The sequence below is a fragment of the Apodemus sylvaticus genome, chromosome 13 (genome assembly GCF_947179515.1).
Source record: "Apodemus sylvaticus chromosome 13, mApoSyl1.1, whole genome shotgun sequence".
NCBI lineage: Eukaryota > Metazoa > Chordata > Mammalia > Rodentia > Muridae > Apodemus > Apodemus sylvaticus.
The window spans coordinates 68,264,886-68,287,337 of record NC_067484.1 but is presented as its reverse complement, the minus strand read 5'-3'; the positions used below and the strand labels follow the sequence as shown (position 1 = coordinate 68,287,337).

Genomic DNA, 22,452 nt, shown 5'->3' with positions numbered 1-22,452 from the left:
TTCTCCGCAGCAGACAACCAGGTTCTTATTAGTGTTGCAATAATAAGATTGGGCTCTAGGCGCCGCTGTTGACCAATCGGGGAATGGGAGGACAAAGCTATTGAGTACTTCTCCGGAACCTCTACCACGCAAAACCGAAGAAAGGGATGGATACTCACGTATCTTAATTCTGGAAATAAAAACACCTCCGTTCGCTTTGGAATATGTTTTGGATGCGGAATACCTGGAACCTCGTAGACACAAAAGCTGACTCGGAAAAAGCAAATTAAAAAATAAACCGGCGCAAGACCCTCACGGAACAAAGCTCACACCCAGCCATGGCGAATCAGCCTCAGCGCCCGGACCACCGCGCGCTGGTCCCGCTGTGCATTTTCCTGGGGACCTTGCTGACCTTTGGGACTGGACAGATCCGATACTCGGTTCCAGAAGAGACAGATAAAGGCTTCTTCGTAGGCAACATCTCCAAGGACTTAGGGCTGGAGCCCTGGGAGGTCGCGGAACGCGGAGTCCGCATCATCTCCAGAGGAAAATCGCAGCTTTTCTCTCTGAATCCGCGAGGCGGCAGCTTGGTCACTGCGGGTAGGATAGACCGTGAGGAGCTATGTGATACGCTTCCCTCCTGCTTGCTGAATTTGGAAATTCTCGTGGAGGAAACCCTGAAGATTTACGGAGTGGAGGTGGAAGTAATGGACATTAACGATAACGCCCCCAGCTTCCGGGAAGAGGAGGTAGAGATCAAAGTCAGCGAGCACACTAGTCCTGGATCGCGATTTCCGCTTCCTAATGCTAGGGATCCAGATGTAGGGATGAACTCCCTCCAGAGCTACCAGCTCAACCCAAGCAGTTATTTTTCCTTGCAGGTGCGAGGCGGGACTGATGGGGACAAGAATCCAGAGCTAGTGCTGGAGGAAAGTCTGGACCGGGAGAAAGTGGCCTCTCACCACCTCTTCCTCACAGCCTTAGATGGGGGAGATCCCATCCGCAAGGGCACGGTTCCTATTCGCGTGGTGGTTCTCGACGTAAATGACCACATCCCAAAATTTACACAGTCGGTGTATAGAGTGAGTGTTCCTGAAAACCTCAGCTCCGGAACGCGGGTGCTTGTGGTAAATGCCACAGACCCGGATGAGGGTATCAACGGGGAAGTGATGTACTCTTTCCGGAAAATGAAAAGCAAAGCTTCTGAAATATTTCAACTGAATTCTCAAACTGGAGAAGTTCTAATCGGAAAGCCTCTGGATTTTGAAAAATACAGATTCTATGAGATGGAAATTCAAGGCCAGGATGGTGGGGGGCTGTTGAGCACCACCACATCGTTGATCACGGTTGAAGATGTGAATGATAACGCTCCAGAGATAACTGTCACCTCGTCCAGTGACTCAGTGCTGGAAAATTCTCCTTCGGGCACAGTAATTGCTCTTCTAAACGTTCAAGATCAAGATTCTGGAGAGAATGGTCAGGTCTCTTGCTTCATTCCTAGTGGTCTTCCTTTTAAGTTAGAAAAGACGTATGGAAATTATTATAAATTGATCACAAATAGTGAACTAGACCGGGAGCAGGTGGAGAGCTACAATATTACATTGATCGCCAAAGATCAGGGCAGCCCACCCTTGTCCACGGAAACTCACCTCCTGCTGAAAGTGGCAGATGCCAACGACAACCCTCCAGTTTTCACTCGCTCCTCTTACTCGGCCTACATTCCTGAAAACAACCCCAGAGGTTCCTCCATCTTCTCCGTGACCGCCATTGATAGGGATAGCAGAGAAAATGCCCAGGTCACTTACTCTCTGGCTGAGTATACCATCCAGGGAACACCTCTGTCCTCTTACATTTCTATCAACTCAGACACCGGTGTGCTGTATGCCCTGCAATCCTTCGACTATGAGCAATTCCAGACCCTACAACTGGGAGTGACGGCTAGTGACAATGGGGACCCACCGTTAAGCAGCAATATTTCGCTGACCCTTTTCGTGCTGGACCAGAATGACAACACTCCAGAGATTTTATACCCCTCTCTCCCTACTGATGGCTCCACTGGTGTGGAATTGGCACCTCGCTCTGCAGAGCCGGGTTATTTAGTGACCAAGGTGGTGGCTGTGGACAGAGACTCCGGGCAGAATGCCTGGTTGTCCTACCGCCTGCTCAAAGCCAGCGAGCCAGGGCTCTTCTCCGTGGGGCTGCACACAGGGGAGGTACGCACGGCCAGAGCCATGATGGACAAAGATGCTCTCAAACAGAGCCTCGTGGTAACTGTGCAGGACCACGGCCAGCCTCCTCTCTCCGCCACTGTCAGGCTTACCATAGCGGTGGCTGACAGCATTCCAGAGGTTCTGGAGGACTTGGTTAATCTGGAGTCTCCTGTCAACCCGGAGGAGTCAGGCCTCACTCTCTACCTAGTGGTGGCCATCACTGCAGTCTCCTGCATCTTCCTCATCTTTGTCATGACACTGCTGGCTCTGAGGCTTCGGCGCTGGCACTCATCACGTCTGCTCCAGGCTGCCAGCGGATTGGCTGGCGCGCCTCCTTCGCACTTCGTGGGAGTGGATGGGGTGCGAGCTTTCCTCCAGACCTATTCCCACGAAGTTTCGCTTACTGCAGACTCAAGGAGGAGTCACCTGATCTTCCCGCAGCCCAACTACGCAGATACGCTCATCAGCCAGGAGAGCTGTGGGAAAAGCGAGCCTCTCCTGATAACTGAAGATTCAACTACAGTTTTAGGCAAATGTGAATCAACAGATATTCAGGTGAGATATATATTTCTTTTCCTCCCAATTGTTCCTGTTTTGGCACAAGTCTTGAAGAAACTTTTGTTGAGCTGGGTATGAAAATTAGGCGTGGGTGTTTGCAATTAGTCCATACTTACTCAATAGAACACTACCTGTTGGTTTGTGTAACTTACAACATCAACAGATCAGCATTTCTTTTCAGAAGAGCTTTATCAAAGTCAATTTTTGGTACTTGCGTCTTTTCTTTTGATTCTGAAGGGCTATATCAGTTATGTTCACTTGCTTTGTAATGAGTTAGCGTCACTATTGTTTGTCTATAGTAATTGGTGTCTGTCACTGCAAGCCAATTATGATTCAATTTGATGATACATAAACAGAATTTATTTCAATTTCACAGCGTCTCTATAGTCTACCACAGTTTGCTTCTAATATTAAAATTGAACTCAACTCTGTAGCGCGACCTCTGCAGCTTTTCCTCATTGGCTTTTCTTCGAAGCACCGATCAGTTCTGTTTTGCTTTTTGTTGACCGATGGAATATTTGGATCCTGTTGACTATTTCAATTTTGTATCATTGCTTCATCCTATCAAAAGTTGGCAAGGTTTAGTTACAAGGCTTTGTTGGGAGAGGAAATTCAGAACTATTTTTTTCTTTCTTATTCTTAACTTTCCTTTTTGTGTACTTTTTAATGTAACAAATTCATATTTGGTAATGCTTTTTATCCCATGCTTCTCAAAAAGTTTCAAATTTAAATTTGTAAGGATTGGAGATTAGAATGGGTATTTAAGTTGTATAAGTGACTAATTTAGGGACTTGGATATAGTTCAGTGTTTGATCATGTGCTTAGCATGTGCAAGACCCTTGGTGCAAACCCTAGCATCCTTCTTGGGGAGGGGGAGGGAAAAGACTGACTTTGCTTGTATTCATCTGTTCTTCATGTAATCTTCTTCTTCTTCTTCTTCTTCTTCTTCTTCTTCTTCTTCTTCTTCTTCTTTTTCTTCTTCTTCCTCTTCTTCTTCCCCAGCAATCTAGCAGTTTAGATACGTTTTCTTTCCTTAATTTTGCACTACATTTATTTAAGCATATTCAATAGTAATTAGAAAGGAAAAGCTTGCTGGCGAAGCCTCAATGCGTATCTAATAGTGTGCATATTATCTGAAGCAAAGACAAACAAGGAAAAGAGACCTGTGAAGGTTTGATCACAGGAATCACCTTCATAATCAAACTCCACATCCCGTGTCACTTCTAGAGATCTGGTTCAAATTACTTGCATATTAATATTTCATTTCAAGTTTATGTTTCTCACTTAGGATTTTGATCTTACTATAATTCATTATGAATTTGGTGATTAGGAACATTTTTTTCAACTGTTGGGAAGAGAATTATTCCCAACAGATGCCTAAATTTGTCCTGAAGCAAGAAAAGTACTTGAGTGTTTTGTGTAGTGTTTACTCTTATGAAATTCCAAACACGGAAGAAAAAGAGCTTTAAGGCACTACCCTTCAACTAGAATTGGATTATTCAAAATGCTATGAGGCATTTGATTGGTAAGGAGAGGGTGGTTTGTATTTCTAAGCACAATCTAAATTAGTTGGGGGCTCTCAGCCAAGCTCTTGAAGAAGAAAAAGGAAAGGTTGGCTCTGAAAGTTGACTCACAAGTCATAGGCGATTCAGTTAGGATGCAACATAGAGTTTAAATAAAAGGATAAAAAGAAAATGTCCTCCCATCTCATGTCATGAGATTCTCTTTTTTCATAGATACTTTATTTACATTTCAAATGTTGTCCCCTTTCCTGGTTGCCCTCCCCTGAAAATCCCTTAACCCACCTCCCCTACCTCCTGTTCCCCAATCAACACACTCCTGCATCCCTGTCCTGGTATTCCCCTACACTGCCGCATCGAGCCTTCCCTGAATGTCATAAGATTCTTAACGTTGATTGAACATTTAACAATCCTTGTGATGAGTCTATATTTCAACTGAAAATAATTTATGGCATTGACCAACTTTATTCCAAATGTTCCCTAAATAGTTCTGAGTGTCTCTCCTCTGCTAATTATGCACATCAGATGATGTGTGGTGTCATTTTCCCACTGTCAAGTTTTCCTATACCGCTTGGTGGCGCTATTTTTCCACGTGATCTTGAGAAAAGGCTTTTCTGGTTCTTCCAATGTGTCTGTTTCCTTAGAAAAGACAAGTCTTTTAATCTGTCGTCACTGGGTTAATAGTTATGCTACATCCCATCTCTGAGGAGCTTTGTTCGGTAGCAACACAGGAAAACAGTCAAATTCTAACTTTGCTCGGCATATCTCAACATAGCTATATACCTAATCCCAATGAGTCTGAGAAGGGTTCTGATTGCAATTTTATAAATGGCCTCTGGGCGCCGCTGCTGTCCAATTCCCTACAAGAGCTGACTCCGGTCTCTATGGGTTGAAATTGTGTACATTCGCTGGAGGCTTAAAGAGTGGGGGGGGACTTGAATTTTCTGGTTGGCAAATCAGATTAGAGACTGTGATATCCTCAAACGTGGAGCATTTGGGTTTTCTTCCTGGTGGAAGTAATTCGAGAAGCCTCTTCGCTTCACACGGTGCTGAGGAGGGATGGAGCGCAGCGTGAAGCGAGGGAGCAGGACCCTGTGGAGGCAAGTACTCTTTACCTTCTTGCTGCCTTTGTTCTGCACGGGGCTCTCAGAGCAAATCCGGTACTCTATTCCGGAAGAAATGGCCATGGGCTCAGTCGTGGGAAACCTCGCTGAGGACCTGGGGCTGCCTGTTCAAGATTTACTGACAAGAAACCTTAGAGTTATCGCAGAGAAATCGTACCTTACTGTGAACCCAGAGAACGGGAACTTAGTTGTGAGCGACAGAATAGATCGAGAGTTACTCTGCTTCCAACGCCCTCTGTGTGTCCTGCCCTTAGAGATTGTGGCAGAAAATCCCCTAAACGTTTTTCACATCAGCGTGGTAATAGAAGATATAAACGATAACCCTCCCCGTTTTCTTCAAAATAGTATTGTTTTGCAAATCAATGAACTTGCGATTCCAGGCACTAGGTTTGGCCTGGACTCTGCCATAGATGCAGATGTAGGACCGAACTCTCTCCAGGGTTATCAGCTCAGTTTGAATGAGCACTTCTCTCTGCTGGCAAAGGACAAGGCTGAAGGGAAGGATGCCCCGGAATTAGTGTTGGAGAAGCCTCTAGACCGGGAAAAGCAGAGCTCCCAGCTCTTGGTCCTAACAGCAGTAGATGGGGGAGAACCAGTCCTAACTGGCACTGCTCAGATTCAAATCGAAGTCACTGATGCCAATGATAACCCCCCAGTGTTCAGCCAAAGTGTGTACAAAGTCAGTCTTACAGAGAACATGCCCGCAGGCACCTCTGTGCTGACGGTGATGGCCACCGACCAGGATGAGGGTGTCAATGCAGAAATCACCTACTCCTTCAAATCGCTAGGAGAAGATATTAGAAATAAGTTTGTCCTAGATCATCGAAATGGAGAAATTAAATCCAAAGGCCCTATTGACTTTGAAACCAAGAGGACTTACACCATGAACATAGAGGCCAAGGATGGTGGAGGCATGGCCACACAATGTAAAGTTGTAATAGAAATTCTCGATGAGAACGACAATGCCCCTCAAGTGGTTTTTACGTCAGTGTCCAATTTTATAACAGAGGATGCAGAACCAGGGACAGTGGTGGCTCTGTTCAAAACATATGATAAAGATTCAGACGAAAATGGAAGAGTGAGTTGCTTCGTAAAAGAAACTGTTCCTTTTACAATTGAATCTTCTGCCAGCAATTACTATAAGCTTGTAACAGATGGGATCTTGGACCGGGAGCAGACTCCAGAATACAATGTCACCATCATCGCCACTGATAAAGGCAAGCCCCCTCTCTCTTCCAGCACAAGCGTTACCCTGCGTGTTGGGGATATCAACGACAATGCTCCAGTTTTCCACCAGGCCTCCTATTTGATCCAAGTGGCTGAAAATAACCCTCCTGGTGCTTCCATTGCTCAAGTCAGCGCCTCCGACCCGGATCTGGGATCCAATGGCCTCATCTCCTATTCCATCATAGCCAGCGACCTAGAACCTAAATCACTGTGGTCCTACGTGTCTGTGAACCAAGACAGTGGAGTGGTGTTCGCGCAGCGCGCCTTCGACCACGAGCAGCTTCGCTCCTTCCAGCTGACACTGCAGGCGCGCGATCACGGATCGCCCGCGCTCAGCGCCAACGTGAGCATGCGCGTGCTCGTGGGCGACCGCAACGACAATGCGCCACGCGTGCTGTATCCCACGCTCGAGCCCGACGGCTCTGCGCTCTTCGACACGGTGCCACGCGCTGCCGAGCCCGGATACCTGGTCACCAAAGTGGTTGCTGTGGACGCAGACTCAGGACACAATGCCTGGCTGTCCTACCACGTGCTGCAGGCCAGCGACCCCGGGCTCTTCAGCCTGGGGCTGCGCACAGGCGAGGTGCGCACAGCGCGTGCCCTGGCAGACAGGGATTCAGCTCGGCAGCGCCTTCTGGTCGCTGTGCGCGATGGTGGACAGCCACCACTCTCTGCTACAGCCACGCTGCACCTGATCTTCGCTGACAGCCTGCAGGAGGTCCTGCCAGACCTCAGAGATGACCCTTTGCCGGCTGACCCCCAGAGTGAGCTGCAGTTTTACCTGGTGGTGGCCTTGGCTTTGGTCTCAGTGCTCTTTCTTTTCGTTGTGATTCTCGCCCTTGCCTTTCGCCTTCGACAATCCCACGGTGCTGCTCGTTCGGGCTGTTTTCAGTCAGGCCTCTGCTGTAGGACGAAACCAGGGGTTTCTCTCAACTACAGCGAGGGGACTCTTCCTTATTCCTACAATCTCTATGTTGCCTCCAATTGTCAAAAAACGTCTCAGTTTCTCACCTTGACGCCAGAAATGGTGCCTCCGCGAGATCTTTGTACGGAAGCTTCTGTGGCAGAGAGTGTCACTGAGGAGAACAAGGTAGTCTCCGATTCTATTGCTTCTACCCACGTGAGTTTCAATTAGCCTTTCATTCGCACGTTGTTTCGTTTTCAAAATCTTTTGGAAAGATTTTATTTTATATTTGTCTGTTGGTTTACTTGTTTTTTATAATTTATTTAGAGGCAGGGTTTCTCAACATAGCACTAGCTGTCCTGGAACTAACTATGTAGACCGGGCTGACCATGAATTCTTAGAAATCCTCCTGCCTCTGCCTCTACCACGACCGGCTTTAAAAAGAATATCTTAAAGCACGTTATACCAACAGTATCAGTTCCTTACTGTCTTTACTCTAATACCAGTAACTGCACCGAAGGCTTCGAAGACTTTGAAATATTTTATCTATGTTCACCCAAACTCAGAATAGTGTTATGATGCACTGTCATCCAAGCAATTTAATTTTGCATTATGCTTGTGTGTGTGTGTGTGTGTGTGTGTGTGTGTGCACCATGTGGAGGCCAGAGGACAACCTTTGGGAGTCGGGTGTCTCTATTTCTACCACGTGGGTCTCAGAAATGGAACTCAGATTCAGTTAAGCTTGGCAGCAGGCACCTTCGCAGGCTGAAGGCTCCGTGGTCCTACTCAAATATTTTCGCTGAGCTATACTTTCGTCTTTCTGTGGTAGTTTCTTGGGAAATCAATATCTTGATCTTTTTCTTTATTAGTTATAAACTGGGAAATAATATATACAAAAGTTTTCAAATTATGTGATAATAACTTGGTGGTAATATTCAGATATAGCAGGGGTTCTTTTAATCTCACTTTTATGTCTTACAAGCAAGTTTTCTTCTAATCTTATTTGATGGCTACCAGAGACTGAAGGGTAACTCAGTTAGAGTTTATACTTAAGCACCGGTATCACTAGGGCCCACTGTCACCAAAAAGTGCTTGCTCTCAAATACAGTTTCTAGTCACATGAAATATGTACAGGCAATCGTCTCCTAAACTCTTTTCTACATTTTGGTGTACTTCTAAAAGTATGGCCAGTAGTTCTCGATTTTCAAAACTACCCAGGAGAAGGAAAGTTCATAGTATTCTTCAGATTACTAATTTTCTTTTCCTAAGTCTTTCTCAACACTAAATGCCTTTTTTGCAACACAATACATCTGTATAATTGTATAGTACTATCTCCAGTTTAAGTTGATGCAGGTTGGAATCTTTCCGCTTACTCTAAAGGTGTTAATAATCTTCAGTGATTGATTAGATTCACATATGAATCTAATAATGTGCACCATAACAGTTCCCATGTTTGGTTTCCATGCAATTGTGAATTTTTTTTCAGTAATAAATTCCAACTTGTTACAATAGCTCTTCCATTTAGAAATTTTCAAGAAATCTATTGAAATGTTTGTGTTACTGGAAAGTATAGGAAAACACAAACAACTACTGAAAAAATTCAAGGAAGCGAATTTGGGGGAGAGGGGATTACGGAACCAAAATGCTCACTGAACTGCACAGTACTGGTGAGTCTTCTGTTTCCATCTCCATTTGAAGAACAGTAGGTGGAGCTATTTAAGGTTCACAGCCCAAAAATCCTCTCCCAGAGTTCACGACTGTGCAGTAACTGATTCGGACTCTGAGCGTCGCTGTTCACCTACGGGGAGGAAAAGGCAGCGAAGCCACGTTCGCTTTGCTCGCGCCTAAGGCACAATGCGGATAGATTGAGACAAAACACCTCTAGGAGCAAACTGGCCTGGAGGAGCTAGTCCCACCTCCTAACTGTCGTGCTCCAAGGCTTCAAAAGCGGATTCTGGTTTAAGTGGTCAGAGTCAGAATTGGAAATAATCCTCAGCTGGCAATGATCCCCATGCAACGGTGGCCCGAGGACTGCAAAGGGCTGGTCTTCTTGGGAGTCCTCCTCGGGATGCTGTGGGAAACCGGATCCACCCAGATACGCTATTCAGTTCCCGAGGAGCTGGAGAAAGGATCTAGGGTGGGCGACATCTCCAAGGATCTGGGGCTGGAGCCACGCGAGCTGGCGGAGCGAGGGGTCCGCATCGTCTCCAGAGGTAGGGCTCAACTTTTTGCTCTAAACCCTCGAAGCGGCAGCTTGGTGACCGCGGGCAGGATAGACCGGGAGGAGCTGTGTCTGGGGTCCATCAAGTGTCAGTTAAATCTAGAGATTCTGATGGAAGATATAGGGAAAATATACGGAGTAGAAGTAGAAGTGAGGGACATTAACGACAACGCTCCCTACTTCCGAGAAAGTGAATTAGAAATAAAAATGAGCGAAAACGCCGCTGCTGGGATGCGGTTCCCTCTTCCCCACGCCTGGGATCCAGATATCGGGAAGAACTCTCTTCAGAGCTACCAGCTCAGCCCGAATGCTCACTTCTCGCTCGAAGTGCAGAACGGAGCTGATGGTAACAAGTACCCAGAATTGGTGCTGGAGAGCTCGCTGGACCGGGAGGAAAAGGCCGCTCACCTCCTAGTCCTCACCGCTTCCGACGCGGGAGATCCGGTTCGCTCTGGCACCGCGCGCATCCGCGTGATGGTTGTGGATGCGAACGACAACGCACCCACGTTTGCTCGGTCCGAGTACCGCGTGAGTGTGCGGGAGAACGTGGCTGTGGGCACTCAGCTGCTGCTGGTCAACGCCACCGACCCGGACGAAGGCGCCAATGCGGAAGTGATCTATTCCTTCCGGTATGTGGATGACAAGGCAGCTAAAGTTTTCAAGCTAGACAGTAATTTGGGGACAATATCAACAATAGGGGAGCTGAACCATGAAGAATCGGGGTTCTACGAGATGGAAGTCCAAGCAACAGATAATGCGGGATATTCTGCAAGGGCCAAGGTCCTGGTCACAGTTCTGGACGTGAATGACAATGCCCCTGAAGTAGCCATCACATCCCTCACCAGCTCTGTTCCAGAAAACTCTCCCCGAGGGACGTTAATAGCCCTTTTAAATGTAAATGACCAAGATTCTGGGGAAAATGGACAGGTAATCTGTTCCATCCAAGAGAATCTGCCTTTTAAGTTAGAAAAATCATACGGAAACTACTATAGTTTAGTCACAGATGCAGTCCTAGACCGAGAACAGGTTCCTAGTTACAATATCACAGTGACCGCCACCGACAGGGGAAGTCCACCCCTGACAACCGAAACTCACCTCTCGCTGAACGTAGCAGACACGAACGACAACCCGCCCGTTTTCCTTCAGACTTCATACTGGGCCTACATCCCGGAGAATAACCCTAGAGGGGCCTCTATCGCGTCTGTGATTGCCCACGACCCCGACAGTGACAAAAACGCCCAAGTCACTTACTCCCTAGCTGAGGACACCCACCAGGGCGTGCCCCTTTCCTCCTACGTCTCCATCAATTCAGACACTGGTGTCCTGTACGCACTGCACTCCTTTGACTATGAGCAGTTCCCAGACCTACAGCTGCGAGTGATGGCGCGTGACAGCGGGGACCCGCCGCTCAGCAGCAACGTGTCACTGAGCCTATTCGTGCTGGATCAAAATGACAACGCCCCCGAAATCTTGTACCCCACTCTCCCTACGGACGGTTCTACTGGAGTGGAGCTAGCACCCCGCTCAGCAGAGCCTGGCTATCTGGTGACAAAGGTGGTGGCAGTGGACAGAGACTCAGGACAGAACGCCTGGCTGTCCTACCGTCTGCTAAAGGCCAGCGAGCCAGGGCTCTTCTCAGTGGGGCTGCACACGGGTGAGGTGAGCACGGCTCGGGCCCTGGTGGACAGGGATGCTCTCAAGCAGAACCTCGTAGTGTCTGTGCAGGACCACGGCCAGCCTCCTCTCTCCGCCACTGTCACGCTCACTGTGGCGATCGCCGACAGCATCCCCGACGTCCTGGCGGATCTGGACAATCTAGAATCTCCTTCCACCTCCGAGACCTCAGATTTCACGCTGTATCTGGTGGTGGCCGTGGCGGCGGTCTCCACCGTCTTCCTGGTCTTTGTTCTGGTGCTGCTGGCGCTCAGGCTGCGGCGCTGGCACTCACTGCGCCTGCTCCGGGCTGCGGGACCCGGATTGGCTGACGTAGCAGCCTCTCACTTTGTGGGCGTAGACGGAGTGCAAGCTTTCTTGCAGACCTATTCGCACGAGGTCTCGCTCACTGCGGGCTCCCGAAAGAGTCACTTGATTTTCCCGCAGCCCAACTATGCAGACACGCTAATCAGCCAGGAGAGCTGCGAGAAAACCGAGCCTCTTTTGCCATCGGGTGATTCGGTATTTTCTAAAGACAATCATGCATTCATTCAGGTGAGTCTATTCTGAGCTGGGAGCAAACTATCATCCTAGCATAGATAATTCGTGGGTATTTAAAACTGATAAAGCAGTTGTGAGCACCTCTGTATATACATGACAGCCAACAGCAACAACCTAGTCACCTTGTTTGGTTTAAAAGATGCATACACGTGTTGACATATGCAACTATTGCATGACATGGAAACAATTTCTGCTCTACATTACTCTGTGCCCTATAATTCGGTAGCTTGGTTCATCAACGATAATGCTTGTTCCACTTTTAATTCTTTTTGAGCATGAAGCGTCGCGTTGATTATCTTGTGCCACTTTATCTGTTAAGAATGCTGGAGTTGTGGATGTAACTCGGAGCACAGGGGTAAAGCGCCTGCTTAGAACACATGGAAAAGAGACCCTGGATCAACCCCCAGTGGGGCCTGAGGGAACACAAATTCAGCTAGAGTGAAAAAAAAACAGAATTTAATGGAAAGTACAGTTGCTGTTGGTTTTTAACCCATCCCTTTCCTGGGCATTGAACCAAGATCTATGCACACTAAGCTACATCCCCAGACCCAATAGAATGGCCTTTCGTTGCATTTGATTCTGCTAGCAAATCCATACAATGCATTTAGTGTCTTTCAAATAATACTATTTCTGATCACTAGGGATATATACATATATTTTATCTTTTATAAGTTATTTGTACATATGTCTGCTGTGTGTGTGCCTGTATCAGTGTATGTATGCATACACAGGATGAGGGACCTTGGTGTTCTCCATTCCTTGGTGTTCTCTTTCTGCCTATTCCTTTGAGGCAAGGTTTTATTTCCCCTGAACCCAGGAGGTCAGCAAGCCCCCCAGAAGTGCTCCTGTCCCTGACCTCCGTGGAGGGGGTTACAATCCTTTGTGGGATCCCTAGCCAATTTCAAGTTAGCTGAGCTCCAAACTCCCAGTGCTTATGATTCCTAACAGGTGGTGTAAACTCCGATGCATTTCTTCAGCTCTGCGCTTATAATTTCATGTTCTTAAATTGTTTGACTTGCCGGGCAGTGGTGGTGCATGCCTTTAATTCCAGCACTTGGGAGGCAGAGGCAGGTGGATTTCTGATTCGAGGCCAGCCTGGTCTACAGAGTGAGTTCAGGACAGCTGGGGCTAAACAGAGAAACCCTGTCTTGAAAAACAAAAAAATTAAAAATTATTTGACTTATAGTATGATGAATTTTATTTCTTTCACACTTGAGATTTTTCCCAGATATACAATCCGTGTTGCAATGAGGAAGGACTATGATAGTATTTTATCGTTGCACATTTCAGTGATAAAATATGTATATAGTAATAAAGCCAAACATTTATTCTACCCATTTTAACCTCCACCAATGATATGTAAAATATCCAGGGTTCACCACTGTAACACAAGCATGAGGTACTTTTGCCATTTACATAGTGAAGAATTCCTTGAGGAAATATCTTTAAAATTCAAATGTTTTGAATATGTTTTTTGTTCTGAAGAAATTTTTTAGTGGTATATTCTTTCTTCACTACAATTTTCTTTTTATGAACAGGTTTTTTTTCTGGAAAGTAAAGGTCCTAAGTGTTTCTTTAGAACTTGCTTTTTTCTATTTATGTGTTGCCTGTCTATTAAAAAACATAATAATTGGAATCCAAATTTATAAAAGAGATTAATGATTCTTAGAGAATGAAAGGTAACCAAAATAACTAAACAAAATATCCCCCAGAATAAAACAGGATTCAAATGTCACATTATGCATCTTGACAACCAAGAGGAGGAGGAGGAGGAGGAGGAGGAGGAGGAGGAGGAGGAGGAGGAGGAGGAAGAGGAAGAGGAAGAGGAGGAGGATGAAATTATGCGGTTCTACCTGTGTGGTTTTTTAAAAAGAAATATTTGAGCCTGTATAAAAAATAACTAATTTTAGCCAGGGCTGGTAGTAGGGCTGGTAGTAGAGGCCTATAATCCTAATCCCAGGTACCCAGGAGGCTCCGGTAGGCTGATAGCAAGTTCAAGGTCAGTCTTAGTGAGACTCCATCTCAAAACAAAAAATCCAAAGAGGGCTGAGGGTGTGTCTCAGTGCAAGATCTCTTGTCTTCTACATGCAAGGCCCTAGCTAGCTTCAATCCATAGTACTGAATAAATAAATAAATAAATACTAAATAACACATAAAATTTGCGTACATTAAGCTGTAAAATAGAATTACTAAGTGCAGTGTTCCCCAATTAATACCAAGAAAAGCAGGGTAGTGCATCTTCGTTGGTGGAAATGTCATGCAATACATTGGGTCAGTGATGAGAACAGCAGTCTGTTTTCTATCTTATTTGGCCTGCCTGGCTAAGGTTAGCCCTTTGCTCAAGTCAGAGTCTCTTATCCCAGTTTGTCTCCTAGGATAAGAGGCTCTGACTTGAGCAAAGTCAGACTCCCTAACAGCAATGTCTCCTACTGACCAGGAGACCCCAGTGCTGTGGTCCTGAGGGTTGGTGACAGCACAGAGTTGGAGTTCCTGAGCCTGGCTACCCAGTCCCCAAGGTGATGGCAGTGGATGCTGATTCCAAGCCTGCCTAGCCTTCTATTGATCCGCTGGAATTCATTCTGTAGCTGCCAACAAGGGCAAGATATGCAGCATATGTGCCTTTCTTCTTCTTCTTCTTCTTCTTCTTCTTCTTCTTCTTCTTCTTCTTCTTCTTCTTCTTTCAAGGAATTGCCAGCAGGCCCCTGTGAGAGATTCTGTTGATGGTGGAGAGCTGTCCCCTTAACCACTTCTGTGACACACGCTGTCTTGGCTAACATCCTTGGTGAGCATTGCCACATCTCAGCAACCACTAGGTAAAATTGCGTTCCAACTCCATCTTAATTTCTTTTCCTTTTTTGGTTTTTTCAAGACAGGGTTTCTCTGTGTAGCCCTGGCTTTGCTGGAACTCACTCTGTAGACCAGGCTGGCCTCGAACTCAGAAATCTGCCTGCCTCTGCCTCCCACGTGCTGGGATTAAAGGCGTGCTTCATCACTGCCTGGCACCATCTTAATTTCTATCTGGTGGTTGTCTCAGTTTGCAGTTCTATGTCACCTTTCCTGGCTGCACTTTGTGCTGGTTCTGAAGTGTTAAGGATGCCTTCCATTCTCCCATTTTGGCCCCAGGTTTAACTTCAGGGTGACTATTGGTCTAAAATGCCACAGTCCTATCATCTATGTATGGCTCCTGTGAACTCAGGGACAAGAGAATTTCTTCTTGGAAGTTCTGCTCCTCAGTTGAAATCTCACTGAAGGAACCTGGGTGGGGATAGGGGGCGGCTGACCATTCAGCATGAATTCGGCATGAATTCTGAAGCAGAATTCATCCTTCTGGGCAAAAGCGTCTCAGTGAAGCTTAAGTTCAGTTGAATGCAGACTTTTATCAGCATGGACTCTTTCCAGAAATCTCAGGGGAGAGAAATTCTGGCAAAATGACCAAAAGCTTACAGTGAGAAACTTGACACGGCAAACACAAGTGGTCACAATCAGGAATGAATGGAAAGATGGTCCATGGTATTTTGATTACATATTTTAAACGTTATATTTAGCAACTTTACCTTGGTATTCAGATTGTGTTGGTGTACGTATATATGGGGGCAAATTCTTAGTCAGTGAACCATGAACGATCCATACTCATATGTGTTTGTCATGATACATGGCCGTTTCTGAGAAAACTCAGTGCACAGAGACAGCCTGGGACTGGCAAGATGGTGGTGCAGTGATTAAGGGCAGATAATTTGCTTGCAGAGGATGGGAGATCATTTTCCTGCTCTCACATTTGTTGACTCACAGCTCTAGGGGATCTGGCGCCCTCTTTTGACCTCCAAGAGTTCCTGCACTCACTGGCAGTTAAACAAATGCACATAAGGAAAAAAATCAGTCTTTTAAAGTTTGTCAATCATTTAAATAAATTTAAGAATAAGGCTCATGGGAGTTGGTAGACTCGAACTTTAAAAATTATCATCCCCTTGCAAAGTGTCTTCTAACAACTATTCCAGGTTGCTTTTTGAAACAGATTACAAATCTGACTGCTTTGTGCTTTCCTATTTGAATCTGTTGCCTTGTCCTCTGGTAAAATCTTCTCTTCCTGTTACCTGTTTGAGTCTTGTGGAATCAGAATAATCCAAATTGTTTAAGTGCAGTTGAGCCAGCATTTAGTGCTGGCTGTAGGCTGTTCCTTGAAGTCAGGTGGTTGATACAAATGGATCCTGGTGTGAGCTTGGTATTTCACTGAATTGGTACTTTACAAACTCTTAAAAATAACAGACTTAACACTTGCAAATAAACTTCCCTGTTATGTAAGTATTTTACCACCTGTAAGTTGGAAAGATGTAAAGCTATAACCTAAAATGTAATAGAAAGGGACGGGGAAGACATAGTTACCTTTAAAGAACTAACATAGGTAAAGTACATAAAATGCAAACTCTGGTTTTGTGGGGCTTGGGTTGTTTGTTTGTTTGCTTGCTTGCTTAATTAATTAATTTTCAAGACAGAGTCTTTCTACATAGCCCTGGCTGTCCTAGAACTTACTATGTAGACCAGTCTGGCCTCAAACTCACAGCTCCTGAGTGCTGGCAAAATACAGTCTCTGGAAAGTATGAAAGGAGAATTCTGGTAAATCAAAAGTAAAATATTAGTAGTGAGCTATATAAAAGATTGCCTGATTACTAATCACAGGCTTCCTTACTGTCATGGATTCCAGGGTAGGTCCGTGTTGTGTTGATTCTATTATAAACTGTGACTTGGGTTTTGATCTCTAAAGAGAGTTAAACAAGTTGAATAATTTAGCATCTTTAACCTGAATGCTAATTCCTACCCATGGGGTCTACTAAAGAATGGGAACCAAGAAAGAACAAGCATATTAACAAGAGTGTATGGCCTGAATTGCTGAACTTAGCTTCTGTAATACTATGTTCTAGTGGTTTATTAGTAAAGAGATTGAGAAAGGAAAGTGAAAAGAAGTGTTAATGTAACAGTCACTGCTCCATTTCTATTTACTCTATTTTAAACATATTTTACTTTTTACTATGCCTGTAATTACAACATTCCGGAGGCTGAGACAGGAGGATCATCATTAGTTTGAGGTGCTGATAGTGAATTCCAGGCCAGCCTGGGCTACAGTGTGAAACTTCATCTCAACAAACCAAAACCAAAGCAAATCAATAAAATGGATTTTTCCTTGTTGAAGAAGATGGATATCTACTGAAGTAGGGATCAGGGATCTTTCCTATATTTTCCAGTAACATATATTGGTAACGTTCTTTTATTTCTGGTGAGTTGTTTTGGCACCATGTGTTGAAAATTATTTCACTGATAAGTGTGACTATTTCCCTACACTGATCTATTTTTTTTATTACCTTACCAATACTACTTTTTCTGAATTGTTATAGCTTTATAGTAAGTGTTAAAGTCAGATAGGTAAGGTCTGCTGACATTTTTATTCCTTGAAAATATTATTTTAACTATTCTTCATCTTACATTTCCAAATAATTAAAGCCATCTTATGAGCCCCAAGTGCAGGGCTTTCTAATGGAATCATATTGCATCTCTAGTTCCTCTGTGATGGTGGGAGACTCACTTTTAACATTACTGAGAGTTGCTAATCCATGAACATGGTATACATTTTTGTTTAATTAAAGCTTATCTCAGCATTATTTTATAACTTTTATTGATGAGGGATTCTTAACTTTTTAAAATGATTTATATATTTTATGTGTGTACATGAGAACTTGCATGTATGTATGCACACATGTGTGTGCTTGCTACCATGGAGGCCAGAAGAGGACATTAGATCCCCTGTAACTGCAGTTACAGATGGTTGTAACCCACTGTGTAGATGCTGGGAACCAAATCCCAGTTCCTCAGGAGCCTCCAGTGCTCTTAACTACTAGGACATTCTCCAGCCCATTTAACTTTTATTTTTAAATAATATATTAAAGCATAAAATTTCAACTCAATATTGAGGGAATTGTGTGATTTTCAATATATTCACATTGGCAGATATTTGAATCAAGTCCAATGTATCTATTCCTCAAATATTACTTCTCTTGGTATTTTCTCAGTAATCATTTTTCTCTTGGTATTTCACTGAACTAGTACTTTATAAACTCTTAAAATTACAGACTTAACACTTGCAAATAAACTTCCCTGTTATATAAGTATTTTACCACCTGTAAGTTGGGAAGATGTAAAGATGTAATCAAATGTAATAGAAAGGAAGGGGGAAGAAGTAGTTACCTTTAAAGAACTAACCTAGGTAAAATACATAAAATGCAAACTCAGTCCTTTCTTCTAGTTTTTTGATACATTACATTGTTAGCTGTTGTTTCTTTACTGTGGAATAGTAGCACCAAACTTCTGGCTGCTATCTCGCTACAATTTAGTTAATATTGATCAGCATTTCTGTCTGGTCCCCACTCTTCCAAGTCTCTGGTAAATACAACCACACCCTTTTTTGAAGCAAGATTTCACTGTGTATCTCTGACTAGTCTGGAACTTGCTACATAGACCAGGCTGCCCTTGAACAAACTGAGATCACCTTGCCCCTGTCTTTCAGGGCGCTGGGATTGAAGGTGTGATCCACCATGCCTGGCACAATTCTACTATTAACTCAAGTGATATTGACTACTTTAGATACAAACATCAGTAAGATGATGTGGTGCTTGTCTTTTTGCCTAAAGATTATGTCACTTAACACAATTATTTCCAGTTCCATCCATGTTCTTATAAATGACAAGATATCATTCTTTGTGTTTGAATAGCATATGTGCCATATATTTGTTATCCATTATGTGATGAATACTTATGTTGTATCCATTTCTTTACTAAGATGAAAGGTTCTGTGCCTTATATCCTCCATTAAGCTGTCTAAATATGTGATTTTTTTTGCTACCATAATTAGTTTTGTTTTTTAATTTATATTATTTTTTTTCTAATTTCTAGTTTATGGAAAATTGACATTTTTGTCATGGATGTTTTAAGACAGGGTCTCACTATGTAGCCCAGGTTGCCCTTGAATTTGCTAAATAACCCAACCAAGCTGGCTCTGAAGTGGGGAAGTTAGGATTCTTCTGCACCATCCTCTCAAGTTCAGGAGTTACAGGCAAGAATCCTGCAGTGCCTGGGAATGCTGTCGATACATTTTAGATGCTGGACAAACACGTTGTGCAGAGTGTTGTATCCTTGTGCTATATATTATGTAAGCTTAGGCTATCTCCGCATGAAGTTAGTCCTTGTTCTCTATAGTGTACAGGCTTGAAGATCCCACTCAGAAACATTGGTGTCTGCCCAAGTCTAGCAGTGGAGAATTTATTAATTCATTTATATTATAAATATTTATTGACTCCCAAACACTTGTCCCAAGTGACATGGATGCAAGAAGGTAGGCAACATGGTTCCTGACTCACTGGATGCCATTCTAATTCTTCCTTCTTTCTTTCCTTTTTTGTTTGTTTTTTAAGATTTTTTTTTTAACTTAATGTATGAGTGTCTGCATGTGCACCCTTGTGCCAGAAGAGGGCCCAAGATCTCCTTAGAGATGGTTGTGAGCCACCATGTGGTGGCTGGGAATTGAACTCAGAACCCCTGGAACAGCAGCCAGTGCTCTTAACTACTGAGCCATCTCTCCAGCCCGGATGCCATTCTTTTACAAGGACTTAACAGGTGTGATAAGTGCTGTCAAGTAGAAATGCACAAGCAGCAATCCTATCATGAAGTCAGGCCTGCTCCCACGGTCAGGAAGGATTCTGGAGTGGTGTAGAGTGGGGTCTGTCTGAGGGATTAGTAGGATTTTTGAGGCAGCAAGGAACATGAAAACAGAAATATCCAGGCAGAAGGACTAGCCGTGTCAGGTTCCTAGAGGAGGTGTGTGGCTCGGCCATGAGAAGAGTTAGGGATACTGGGCATGGAGCAGGAGGTGAAAATGACAAGATGGACAGAGCTTTGTAAATCTTATCGAAGATTCTGACTTTTGTTTTAAGTTCTTTTGTATTTGGATGTTGTTAAATAGTTTTAAAATAAGACAGTGACAAAATATGATTCAAAACGTAAAGATCATTCTGCTTCTTGTGTAGAGATGTGAGCTATGAGGGTCATAAGTGGACTCTGGGAGGCTCATAGAGACATGTTACTAGTAAGAGATAGTGCTGGAGGGTGAGGGAGGTGGCTCAGGAGTAAAAGTCATAGCCAAACAAATGTGGTGACCCAAGTTCAAACCCCGAAACTAACATAAAAGGCCAGACTCAGTAGTGTGTGCCCGGAATCTCAGCACTCCTACAGTGAGACCCAAGGCAGAGAGAGCAGGATGGCCTGAAACATTATCCTGAGGGTGGGCTAGCCTGGAGTACACAGTAGCCAAAACAAAAGGGATACTTGCCTAAACAAAACAGAGGGTGAGAAGAGCTTCCAAAAGGTGTCTTCTTATCATCACATGCAAAACATACATGCCTACACAGACACACACATACACACACACACTCTCACACATGTGCACCCCACACATGAAGTGATATGAAAAGGGATGTGCAGAAAATAAAAAAATAAATGAGTGACAATGAGCTGACCATGGTGGTGCACACCTTTAATCCCACACTTGGGAAGCAGAGGCTGGTGGATCTCTGAGTTACAGCCCAGCCTGGTCTACAGAGTGAGTTCCAGGACAGCCAGGACTACACAGAGAAACCCTGTCTCAGATAAAGAACTTTTAAAAAAGATTGTATTGGGAAAATGTTTAGAAAATGGTGTTTAGAAAGTAGATTCAATAAAGCCAGGCTGGAATAGGCAGTTATAAACTCCACAAGGGCAGGGATTGTTGTGTGTATGACTATATTCTTTGATGTCTGAAACATTGCTTCTTCGATGTCTGAAATATTGTTGGCTGGCTAGTTGTTGATCCTCAATAAAATATTTTGGGTTCAATATACACAATGAATGAAAGGGGATTATAGTGATTCTAGGTGTCTTAGTCACTGTTCTGTAGCTATGAGGAGATACCATGTCCAAAATAACTTATAAGAGAAAATATTTAATTGAGGCTTGCTTACAGTTTCAGAGAGTCAGTATATGATGGCAGGGATCATGGGGGCAGGCAGGCATGGTGAAGTAGCTGAAGAAGTAGCTGAGAGCTTACATACATCATGGTCTGCCAGAGGCAGCAGGCAGAAGGACACACTGGTCCCAGTGTGGGCTTTTGAAATCTCAAAGCCCCCCCTCTAATGTCATAACTCCTTCAAGAAGGTCACACCTCCTCCAATGAGGCCACACCTCTTCCAATAAGGCCACACCTCCTCCAATGAGGCCACACCTCCTCTGATGAGACCACACCTCCCAATCCTTCCCAAACAATTCCACTAACTAGGGACCAAACATCCAATTATATGAGCCTATGGGGGCCATTCTCATTTGAACATCTCATCAGGTTTTCAAATTGACCAAGTAGATGGATAAATGTAGCATATACTCAGACATAAAAGTCTAGAGAATGGATTTAAGAACAATCAGGAGTATGTCCAGGTTGAAATTCTGAGAAACAGTCAAGTGCAGATATTGTGTGGTTGGACATTTGGTCACCATTTCCTAAATCGTTCCTTCCATTGTGATCATCTGTTCAGGTGGGTGGGTCCTTACAAGGCTGAGTATGTTTTGGAGATTCCTGATCTATCTCAGATTTATTTTTCTTCTTGGTCTATAAGACCTAAGAAGCATCCTGTACCTCTCTATACCCAACCGTGTCTAAGTCGTAATGTCCACTTTTAAGTCTAGTCCTGGAGTTCAGGGTATTTTTTTTGTTTGATTGTTTGTTTGTTTGGGGTTTTTTGCCTCTGATATTCTGTTTAGACTATAACTTACTTGACTGACATAATGTGGCTTAAAGAAAAACAATGGATAAAGAAACTTGCTATGTAGTCCATGCTGGCCTTAAATTTACCATCCTCTGCCTTCACTTTCTAGGTGCTGAGATTACAAAGAGGCACCACCCTGTCCAGATCTCTCTCTCTCTCTCTCTCTCTCTCTCTCTCTCTCACACACACACACACACACACACACACACACACATACACACAGATCACTACATATTCTATTAGGTACTGAACTCAAATCCATGATTTTGCATATTCCAGGAAAATACTCTACTACTGAACTACAGCTCTTTGTGGAAAATTGTAATCTGTTTTTATCATGTTTTTTCTTACAAATGGTAAAATTTAGGAAGAATGTATAGACTAAAGGATGCTTATCAATCACACAAAAATCATTGAACTTTAATATTAAGCATGCATAGACTCCCAGCATTTTAAAGTTGATAACAATAATACTTGTAATATAAGGCCAGGTGTGGTGGCACGCCCTTAGTCCCAACACTCAGGAAGCAGAAGCAAGAGGATCTCTGGGAGTTCAAACCCAGCCTGGTCTACGTAGTGAGATCTGGGACAGCAAGGGACCCTATCTCAAGAAATTATGATTGATATAACTTTTCTTTCCCAAAAGATAGAAATGTTCC

The 22,452-nt window shown here is 44.1% G+C and overlaps 1 protein-coding gene across 22 annotated transcripts in view; it reads left to right on the top strand.

Moving 5' to 3' along the window:
- Window positions 1-22,452, top strand: part of LOC127663694 (protocadherin gamma-C4) — a 159,691-nt gene that overhangs the window by 75,291 nt on the left and 61,948 nt on the right. Inside the window, exon 2 of one of the 22 annotated variants that reach the window (XM_052155344.1) lies at window positions 7,202-7,738. The exons of 18 other annotated variants lie outside the window; for them this stretch is intronic. In XM_052155344.1, the coding sequence (XP_052011304.1) occupies window positions 7,202-7,738 (537 nt within the window). Of the gene's footprint in view, window positions 1-112; window positions 2,745-7,201; window positions 7,739-9,216; window positions 11,952-22,452 lie in introns of those variants that run through there. 3 more of the 22 variants (XM_052155349.1, XM_052155332.1, XM_052155333.1) reach the window with 3 other exon arrangements.